The sequence below is a fragment of the Gymnoscopelus braueri genome (genome assembly GCF_963280865.1).
Source record: "Gymnoscopelus braueri genome assembly, chromosome: 22".
NCBI lineage: Eukaryota > Metazoa > Chordata > Actinopteri > Myctophiformes > Myctophidae > Gymnoscopelus > Gymnoscopelus braueri.
Genome location: NC_137624.1, coordinates 786,826 through 798,235, shown reverse-complemented (window position 1 = coordinate 798,235; position 11,410 = coordinate 786,826). Strand labels below are relative to the sequence as shown.

Here is an 11,410-nt window from a genome sequence, read left to right as displayed (position 1 = left end):
AGTAGTCATTATGCAAAATGTCCCATTTCAAGTTTTGAAATGTATACAAATCGCTACGCATTGTGAGCTTGTACATCGGCTATTTTCAAATGGCCGAAATGTATATAGGGCTGAAGTGGTTACTGTATGTTTTGTAATAATAATCAAAATCTACAAAGTAACTAGTAACTCAAGTTTTCAAATACTTGTAGTGGAGTAAAATATAATATTTGCCTCTGAGATGGAGTGGAGTAGAAGTAAAAGTATTGGAAACTGGAAACACTCAGGTAAAGTAGAAATAGGCCTACCTCAAAACTGTACTTAAGTACAGTACATGTACTTGAGTACATAGTCACTTTCCACTGGCTATTTGCATTTTCTTTTTCCTTTCTGTTATTTTAATGTGTTTTAATTGCGATATGGAACCTCCTGGGTCTGAAATAAAGATTGAATTGGAGAATTGATACAATGCCATGGGACACCATGTACGGACGAAATACAATTGCGTCTCAACGGCCCTGCTGATTGGATGTCTCCACATAGGGTGCAACCTGCTGATTGCAGTGGTGTAAAGCAGTGCTTCTCAAACTTTTTCATGTCAAGGACCCCCAAATTGACACTTATTAGCTCACAGACCCCCATTTGAAAATATATGCCAGGGACCCCCATAAGAGAAGATGTTTTACTGCTCTAGCAGTGATTCCCAAACATTTTAATTTCAAGGACCCCCAGTTTGACATGCATTAGGCTACGGACCCCCAGTTAATGGCATTTCTATCTCTGGGACCCCAATTTATATTGTAAAATCAATGTTAATTTAACTCTGAGATTGTACAAATGGAACCAAATGGACCCGTTAGGGCTGTACAGAGTTACAGACCCATAAGGGTCCATTTGGTTCCTATCTATAATTTCGCTGGGGACCCCCTGGAGCTCCCTTAAGGACCCCCGGGGGTCCCCGGACCCCACTTCGAGAACCACTGGTGTAAAGTAACTAAGTAGGCTACATTTACTCTAGTACTGTAGGCTGTACACTTTTGAGACATTTTTACTTTACTGCAGTATTTCTCATTTTCTGTACTTTTACTTCTACTCCACTACATCTCAGAGGCAAATATTGTACTTTTACTAATTATTTGAAAACTCTAGTTACTAGTTACTTTTCAGATATATAAAATAGGGGTTCATGTATGTTTTATAATGTAATAATTACATTATAAAACATACATGAACCCCTATTTTATACCTAGACTATTTGAAAAAAGCCAATCTACAAGCTCACAACGTGTGGCATTGTGACGCGTTGTGAGCTTGTAGATCTGCTATTTTCAAATGATTTTAGTACTTTTACTTTAGGTACTTTAAGTACATTTTGATTCCAATACTTTTGTACTTTTACTCAAGTAAATGTTTAATTACGGACTTTTACTTGTAACAGAGTATTTCTATATTGCAGTATTGGTACTTTTACTTAAGTGAAGAATTTGAGTACTTTTTCCACCACTGGCTGATTGGCTGTTCCCCTCTAAGGGGCCGGTCTATGCAGGCTGCTCGCATCTCCATATAAACAGCAGCAGACCTCCTCCACCAGCATCAGCAACAACATCGAGAGCAACTAGCAAGAAAGAAACAGCCGTCATTGCATTGTCACACCGGAGAGAACATGTTTGCATCGTCCTGTCTCGTCTCGTTCTTCGTGCTGCTGCTGAGCAGCACCGCTGCTGGCTTCGAGCTGCAGAGCCCGGAGGAGGCGGCTCCACGCCGGGCACGCTTCTCTGCCAACAGCCCGAGTGAGTAGCCTACTATTACTACTATATGAGAGACTGTAGCCATGGTTCACATAACTGCTACATCTACATAAACGTTCAGAATTCAAATATAAAGTGCTGATCCCCATGCCACGGATGTATCAAGTTGAGCCGCAAAAGGTCTAAGTACCCGTATATTCTGTATTATTCAATAAAAAGCTTTTTAATCCGATTGCCGGCCATTTTCTCTGAATTTTCTCCGATGCTTTCAACTCTGCGACACCACCGGTTGGGAGGTGTATTTGCACTCTGCTACATCATTAAAAAAAATGTACAGAAAATGCCCGCCGATCGGATTAAAATGCTTTTTATTGAACAATACGGGAGATACGGGTACTTATCGTGGTCCGGCTCAACTTTTAACATCCGTGGCTCGGGGTTCAGAAACTTTATATTTGAAATATGAACGTTTGTGTACATGTGAGAGCTGTAAATGTTAAAAAAATCGAAAACCAGAAACAATCGGTTCCATGTCATGGTATGACAATCATGTTTCAGGGCTACTACTCTAAGAGTCTTAGAGAGACAGGAGCAGTGGTTCTCAAACTTTTTGGGCTCGGGACCCACATCTGTGAAAATAGCAGATCTACAAGCTAAAAAAATCTAATTATTTCCATAAAATATTTGCTATTTTCACTACTTCTTCAAATCTTTTTTTTGTTTGTTTATGGAAATGATTTTATTTTTAAAATGTTTATTTGTGAAATACTTTAGAACACATTTTGAAATAGTTTTTAATTGTTAAAGTTGTGACTTTCTTAGTTTGAACTTTTTTAAATCTTTCGAAATAATTTATTTTTAATTTGTATGTAGGCAAAAAGGGGATATTTTACTCGCGACCCATAAACATTGGTTGACGCTCCAAACATGGGTCCACTGTTTGGGAAACAGTGGGCTAGAGAGGAACCATCTATTAGGGATTGATTGATTGATGAATATTTTATTAGACAGAAATGCTAAAGGGCTAAAAGGATAACACAAAAAAGTCCTGGCGACTTAATCCATCCTGGTCCTATGTTTTCAATTCATCAACATAGCATTAAAAAATGCAAATTCAATGCAAAGGGGCTTTATTATTGGCATGATGTGAAACATTTATTGTGAAATGAAAACAAATAAGAGATGTGGGTAGGTTGTGCACATAGAGTATAGCCCTACTATACAGAATAAAGAAGTGTGTAGCCCTACTATACAGAATAAAGAAGTGTGTGTGTGTGTGTGTGTGTGTGTGTGTGTGTGTGTGTGTGTGTGTGTGTGTGTGTGTGTGTGTGTGTGTGTGTGTGTGTGTGTGTGTGTGTGTGTGTGTGTGTGTGTGTGTGGTAGCACCACCACCAAATATGTGTTGGTACTGACCAGTGTTGCCAAGTCTGCTAATTCTAAGCGACTTTAAGCTTGTTTTCCTGTAAAGTCACTTATTGTAAATGTTGATAGTTGCAGGTTTTTTGGGGCTCTTTTCTAAAGTGTAGACTGCTTTTTTGGGCTTGCTTCCTCATGTTTAAACCAGTGGTTCTCAAAGGTTTTCATGTCAAAGACCCCCAAATTAATATGTCTTTGGCTGCAGAACCCATCTGAAAATATTTTGTGCCAGGGACCCCCATACAAGATTTTTGGTGTTTAAGTGTAAACAAAAGAATGCATATATTTCAATTCTTTATTCATTCATTCATTTACTTTTCTTTTTTATTGTATTTATAATAACACAGTTGCAACTTGTGACGCGTTGTGAGCTTGTACATCGGCTATTACTATTTTGGGCTTGTTTTTGTGGACCCGGCCACTTGTTTCTCTCACTAAATCTGGCAACACAGATCGTGGACACACACACACACACACACACACACACACACACACACACACACACACATGGTTGACATACATACATCCTTTCTGTCACAACATCTCAGATTCTCTCTGCTGTGTTTGCACGTTACTGTGAAGGGTAATAACATCAGCTGGGAAGAGCTCCAGCTGAAATGGGAGTTTTTCTGTTATTAGTCTCAACAAAACAACACTTTTATTGTGTTATTTGGCATATGGCACGTTTATTTCTATCACACATTTCAACAACAACAAGGCAGGTCAACCAGTGTTGCCAGATAGCAATACCTACAAAAAACGGACAAGCGGACAGTTTTACCACTTGAAATGAATACGTCGACTATTTGAAAATTAGCCGATCTACAAGATCACAACGCGCTGCGATGCGCTCTGCTATTTTCAAAAAACCTTGGAGGAAAAAACGATTTGGAATTATTTTCAAAGATTTGACAACAAATCGTGCACCATTCTATTTTAAAAGATGGGGGTCCATGGGCAAATATGAATAGACCTATTAATTTGGGGGTCCTTGACATGAAAATATTTGAGAACCACTGCTGGTTTAAAGGAAGGAAGCCCAAATAAGCAACTGCACGTTGGAAACAAGCCCAAAAAAACGCAACCCGCAAACTAGCAATACTGTATGTAAAAGCCACTACAGAAAAAACTAGCCCAAAGTTGCTTAGAATAAGCAGACTTGGCAACACTGAGTTCAGTTATTGTGGGGTCAGAAAGCAGACCTTTCCCAGATGACCTGAGAGGGCTGGATGGTTCATGATAGAGCACATAAGCACAAGATCAGAAAAAATGTATTTTGGCCCTAAACCATTCAGTGCTCATTCAGTGCTTTATAAGTATAGTAGCTGAAATCCGTGCTTTGACATACAGGGAGCCAGTTTAAACGATCTAAGAACTGGAGTGATATCTGGTCTTGGTTCACACTGCAGACAAAATCTGATTTATTTCTCAAGAACTGCCCACACTTGCAAGAGATCAGATCGGATATGTGCATTCGGACATTGCAAAAAAAAAAATGCAAAAAATGCAAAAAAAAAAATGCTGATCTACAAGCTCCCAACACGTCGCGATGCGACATGTTGTGAGCTTGTAGATCAGCAATTTTATTTGTTTATCTTTTTTTTTCTTCTAAAAGTAAAAAGCAGGTTTCATTTGTCATTCCAGTCTTTTTGCTAGTGTGAACCTATAACCTGTGCGTGTGCGTGTGCGTGTGTGTGTAGACGACGTGGCCAAGTGTCTGAACGGTGCGGTGGCAGTGGGCTGTGGGGTGTTCGCCTGTCTGGAGAACTCCACCTGTGACACCGACGGCATGCATGACATCTGCCAGCTGTTCCTGCACACCGCTGCTACCTTCAACACCCAGGTCTTTAATTCTCTCTGTCTCTCGTATTAACCCATTAAGACCTGAGGCTGATTCTAAAAATGTCTTCTAAATCCTAACAGTTTTCTGAAAAACGTATGTTACTATATCAGTGGTTCTCAAACGTCTTCATGCCAAGGACCCACACAATTATAGTTATATATTTTTTGAATAATTTTGAATTTTTGAACAAAATCTGGCACAAACCCTTTTCAGATGAGGGTCCGCGACCAACTACATATCATTTTGGGGGTTCCTTGGCACGAAAAAGTTTGAGAACTACTGATTTATAAGGCATTTGTAGAATCAGCCTCTTATACATGCTGTATATTATATTATGTATATTATACAGGGGCTTTTATTACATCAGTGTTTCTCAATCTTTTTCATTTCAAGGCCCTCTAGTTTGATATCGTTGCTGTCGGGCAGAAACCTCTTATCTACACTATATGGTCCCACAGATAGAAAACCCATGAATTTCTTCCCATAGAGATTTCCTTAAATATTTATATACATCATTTTATGCCTGGAACCAAGCCAACCAGGTTCCTAGTGAATCATGGCCATAAAAGATTTGATTCTGTGTAAATAAAATAAAGGGTATTTATTAAATAAATTAAAAAATCATTCATATAAATGAATGAATTAAATGAAAAATGTATGGGTTTTCTCTCTGTGGCACCACAAAATGGCCCCCACTGCTATGCCCTATAGAGCATCGCAGTTCCCGCCCCTTCCGGGTTCCACTGCAAAATACTCAATGCATTTTTCCCATTGACATTTCCAAAAATATTTATATCAATTAATTTAAGCCTAGAATCAAGCCATCCAGGGTCCTGGTGAATCATGACCATAAAACGTTTGATTCTGTGAAAAAACTTTTTTGAAAACGGCAAAACAAAGGGTATTTATTAAATATAGTATATCAAATAATTAAATATAAAATAAAAAAAATCACAGAAAAAAATGTTTCATGGTCATGATTCACCAGGACCCTGGATGGCTTGATTCTAGGCTTAAATTAATTGATATAAATATTTTTGGAAATGTCAATGGGAAAAATGCATTGAGTGTTTTGAAGTGGAACCAGGAAGTGGGCGGGAACTGCGATGCTCTATATCATTTGGTAGGGTGGTTTTCACTTGTTTTCAGAAGGAAACAGAATATCACACTGTTTGTTTACAAAGCACTACTGGCTAAACCACCTGACCAACCCGTTCTCACTCCCAAGGCGTCACATTTTGCAGCGTTGTCAGTAGCCCTGAAACTTCAAGTTTTGACATGGCGGGACGCACTGAAAGTCATGTTTTGACATGGTGGGACGCCATGGCGACATCGATTGTTGACAAAACTATGCCTAACCTCAACCACACCAAAATATACCTAACCCTAATCCTAACCTCACAAAAATCGGAGAGAGAATACAAACGTCATTCCCCCGGTGGAATTCGATCACAGGAGAATCTGGTTACTAGCCAGGCGCTGCTACCAGGTAAGCCACTGAGGCTGGCTAAACATCCGATGCGAGTAGTATTCGAAGCTCTAATGCATGCCTTTTAGTTGTTGTTTTTTTGTCCTATAGACGAATCCACAGAACGGCAATCATAACTGCGGTGTCAAGCGGGTGCCGCTCCGCACCGCGACACCGCAGCTACAGGCAGCGGCTCTGTGGATTCGTCTATAGTGACGCTTTAGGGAGTGAAAATGACGGAGAGGCAATAACTATCGCCTATCTGTGAGAATGTGTTGGTCTGGCCATCAGGCTCCTCCTGTCTGTCACAGCGCTTTCCCCAAACCATAATGGAATCAGGGGCTCGCTTGAAAAGCGTCCGCGGCCCACCCATCTGACCACTTACTGTAAGTGGCCAGATGGGTGGGCTGTGTGCATTTTAAGAGCATTTTAATTACATCTATGTTTATTTTAATGATCAATCAATCCATTGTGTTCTGGCTCGGATCAATGTAACCAACATAGTATACTTTCAGTTGCAACTAATTTTTCAAGGTTTTTAAGGGGAAATGTATATATATATATATTATATTAATGTTATAGTAATTATTAAAATCTCAGTGTTTAATTATTTTTATATCCTCACGGCCCACCAGTGGGCACCGAACCACAGGTTCGGAATGGCTGGTCTATCAGAGGCTCAAGTCATCATGATCATAGATATTGAAACCTAGATACCTCATTGGCCTCTGCAGTTCGTTGGATCGACCTGTTTGGTATGGTGGCCGCCATATTTCCGGGGGGAACGGGCACTGGCCAATCACAGCGTGTTGACTACTGGCCAACCACAGCGCGTCTTTTCCAGGACTTGTCAGAATGTAGTTGTCCCGCCCCCACCTGCCTCTGATTGGCCTACTGAACGCCCCCTTCTGTGACGCACGCGGAAATTTCCAGCTGCCACCCTAGAAGCGGAAGCGCGTCCGCCATACAGACGCTTCAAAGCCAGAGGAGGCGTCTACCTTTATATGTCTATGATCATGATCACAACCAGACAGGGCCATTATGCTGCAGTGGTGGAAAAAGTACTCAAATGTTTTACTTAAGTAAAAGTATCAACACTGCAATGTAGAAGTACTCTGTTACCGGTAAAAGTCCGGAATTCAACATTTACTTGAGTTTACTTGAGTATAAGTACAAAAGTATTGGTATCAAAATGTACTTAAAGTACCAAAAGTAAAAGTACTACAATGTTTGACAATAGCAGATCTACAAGCTCACAACGCGTCGCAACGCGTTGTGAGCTTGTAGATCGGCTATTTTCAAATAGCCTAGGTATAAAATGGGGCCAAAGTGGTTAATGTATGTTTTATAATGTAATATATTTATATCTGCAAAGTAACTAGTAAGTAAAGCTTTCAAATAATTGTAGAGGAGTAAAAGTACAATATTTGCCTCTGAGATGTAGTGGAGTAGAAGTAAAAGTATTGGAAATTGGAAATACTCAAGTAAAGTACAAATACCTCAAAATTGTAATTAAGTACAGTACTTAAGATAATGTACTTAGTTACTTTACACCACTGTTATGTTGAACGGTTCCAGAACAAAGCTAGAAAATACAGCCTTCAGCATGTGTGCACCTTATGTATGGAACAAAGGTCAGCATGGCGTGAAGCTGGATTACTTTGTTCCTATTGATACGTTTGAGATATTATTGTCTCCGCCAGGCCGAAGTAGATTATAACTAAAACACAGTTTTTGATATTACTCCTACAGATTTTGCACGCACATTGCTACACCGTATCTCTATAGTCATTAAACCAAACGGGTCAGTCGGATTTTTCATATTCCATCCTGATTGGCTAAGATTGCCTTCCAAAGTTTGCAGGAGTGCGCCGTTTTGAACAAAATGCCTCAAATCATGAACACAGCGTGTGACTTCCGTGAAATTCTGCATGCACATTCCCACTAGGGATTGTTTTAGTCAGTAACTAAGTTGAATACAGGTTTCATATACAGTAACTAAGTTGAATACAGGTTTCATATCTAGTAACTAAGTTGAATACATGTTTCATATACAGTAACTAAGTTGAATACAGGTTTCATATACAGTAACTATGCTGTGTGTTCTTCCTACAGGGTAAGACGTTTGTGAAGGAAAGTCTTCGCTGCATCGCTCAGGGAGTCACTCAGAAAGTGTTCCAAACCATCCGACGCTGTAACTTATTCCAGACCATGATCGCTGAGGTAAATGCACACACACACACACACACACACACACACACACACACACACACACACACACACACACACACACACACACACACACACACACACACACACACACACACACACACACACCAAGTTTCCAAGTCAAGTATTATATGCAATTTCGAAGTAGATTATAACTAGTGATGGATAATATCCTAGTCTCTGCTTATCAGTATGCAACTTGAACGGTGCACAGTTGGCAGCAGTGGACTTGAACCCTGTGGGACGCCCGAGTAAGGAGCTGGCGCCTCACTCCTTCAAACGTTGAGATGCAACATGCACTCATGCACTCCTGCAACCACTAATATTATTAGTGGTTGCAGAAACCAGCTAACTCCAAAATGTTCATTTTTCAGTTAGAAGGTTTTGTTCTTCATTAATAAGAACAGCTGAATGGACCTCCACGCTCATAATGAGGTTGGAGGTCAAAAGGGGGTGGAGCCTGGAGTCAGCAAAACCAGCTAACTCCAATGGAGTTAGCTGGTTTTGTCAGAAGCGCTTTTTAACGCTTTTCATTGGCTCAATTTTTTTTTATACCAACACACAGACATAAAGGGTGTTCAATGGCCCTGATTTATGGAAACAAATGCAAAAGCGTCAAAATGGAGTTAGCTGGTTTCTGCCGGACATCAACGATATAGTGTTTTGTATTTGTTGATGACATGCATCATTGTTTTATTGTGTTATTTGTATGTTCTATGTTTATTAATTGACTACATAGGACCACGAAGGAAACGAGTCCCCAGGACTTTTTTCTGTGTTTATCCTTTTAGCCTTCATGTCTTGACTGTACCACGTGCTGTTTACAAAGTAAACAGCACGTGGTACGTTAAAGTATTCAATCAATCAATCCAACACTGTAGGTCCAGGAACAGTGTTACAACAGTCTGGACATCTGCACGGTGGCGCGCACCAACCCTGATGCCATCGGAGAGGTGCTTCAGATCCCTGCACACTTCCCTAACAAGTGAGTAACACACATTAACCCTTTCAAACCGGTAACGCATCTGTGTAACCACTTTAAGCATTATTTTACACTTTGGACATTAAAAAATAGCACATATACAAGCTCATTGCGCGGCACATAGCCGCGCTATGAGCTTGTAGATCTGCTATTTTTTTTTTTTATTGAAAATGTGTGCAAATCTTTGAATATATATATATATATAAAATAGCCGTTTACATTACATTACATTACATTACAGTCATTTAGCAGACACTTTTATCCAAAGCGACTTACAATGAGTGCATTCAACATAGCTAGGGAACGAAAACTACTAATCACCAGAAGTCTTTCTGCAAAAACAAGCAACCAAGAGTATACCTAGCGCTAAGGTAAAAGTGCAATATATCAGCTACCTTTTTCCTTGATGAGATGAGACAAAATAGCAAAATCAAATGAGCAGGAGCTAAAACAAATAAGTGTATCGACTAAACAAGATCCAAAACAATAAAACAAGCGTTCGTACAACTAGTTAACAACAAGTAGGCCAGGCAAAGAGGAAGGGTAGTGTTTCCTGAAGAGGTGGGTTTTCAGCCTGCGGCGAAAGATGGGCAGTGACTCTGCTGTCCTGACATCTGTGGGAAGTTCATTCCACCACTGTGGGGCCAGAACAGAAAAAAGTTGTGACCGTGTGGATCGGCCAGAAGGACCCTTGAGTGACGAGGCTCACAATGCGTTGTACATCAGCCATTTCCAGAGCGTGACACCCACGCGCAGCCAGGCATAAAATGACTTGTCTTTGTTCTACTGGATCTCTTCTCCACTATAGTCCCTCCCTAAGATTTTAGTCTCGTTTTAATTGTTTTTACGGACTTGTCAGTATATTTAGTCATTATAGTATAGTATATTTAGTCATTATAGTATAGTTTCTATTCAGTGGAAAAAAAGGTAGTCGACAGAAAATTATTCGTCGTAGTTTTTAGTCGACAAAATAAACACTGACAATATTAATGTGTGTCTTAAGTATTGTCCAGGTATTGCGGTACTTCCCTCCCTGCCAACAGTGACGATATACATATATATAAAACGTGTGTCGTATTTATCCAGGTATTACGGTACCCTCCTCCAGTCCCTGCTGGCCTGTGACTATAATATATAATGTGTGTCTTATTTTCCAGGTATTACGGTACCCTCCTCCAGTCCCTGCTGGCCTGTGACGAGCAGACGGTCTCGGCGGTCCGGGCGGGCCTCGTCTCCCGGCTGACGGACGACATGGAGAGCTTCGTCATGCTGGTGCAGAACAAGCCGTGCTCCGCCGACGGCCCCAACGGCGCCGGCGGCGGCGGTGCCCACAGCAGCCCGGCCAGCTGGAGGAACATGCCCGTTTTCAACATCCAGCCCAGCTTCCGGGGCAGGGACCCCACCCACCTGTTCGCCCGCAAGAGGTCCGTGAGCGACGACGACCAGTAAATGGGAGAGAAATGAAGAACGTAGAAACGGAACGGAACACGCTTCTTTTTGTTCGCACCGATACGCACATATACGGTCACACATACACGCTTATAAACGTTACACGGTCAAAATCGTCGAGCGTTCATTTCGACTCGGGAGAGCGAACAAATGCACAAATGTAAGCAAATGTAAATGTGACCAAATGGACCGGTCCATTTGGACCCGTCCATTTGGTCACATTTGCATTGGGTTACTTTTGTACACTTTTTTACACACACACATACACGCTTTTAATATCACGCGGTAAAATAGTT

General features: G+C 40.7%; 1 protein-coding gene across 1 annotated transcript; it reads left to right on the top strand.

Moving 5' to 3' along the window:
• Positions 1–1,642: 1,642 nt before the first annotated feature.
• Positions 1,643–11,114, top strand: LOC308078275 (stanniocalcin-like; the record flags this gene model as incomplete). The annotated part of the gene is made up of 5 exons (XM_080419397.1): positions 1,643–1,769; positions 4,844–4,986; positions 8,570–8,677; positions 9,565–9,668; positions 10,823–11,114. 5 exons carry the CDS (start codon positions 1,643–1,645, stop codon positions 11,112–11,114), a joined length of 774 nt encoding a protein of 257 aa, XP_080275523.1.
• Positions 11,115–11,410: the final 296 nt, after the last annotated feature.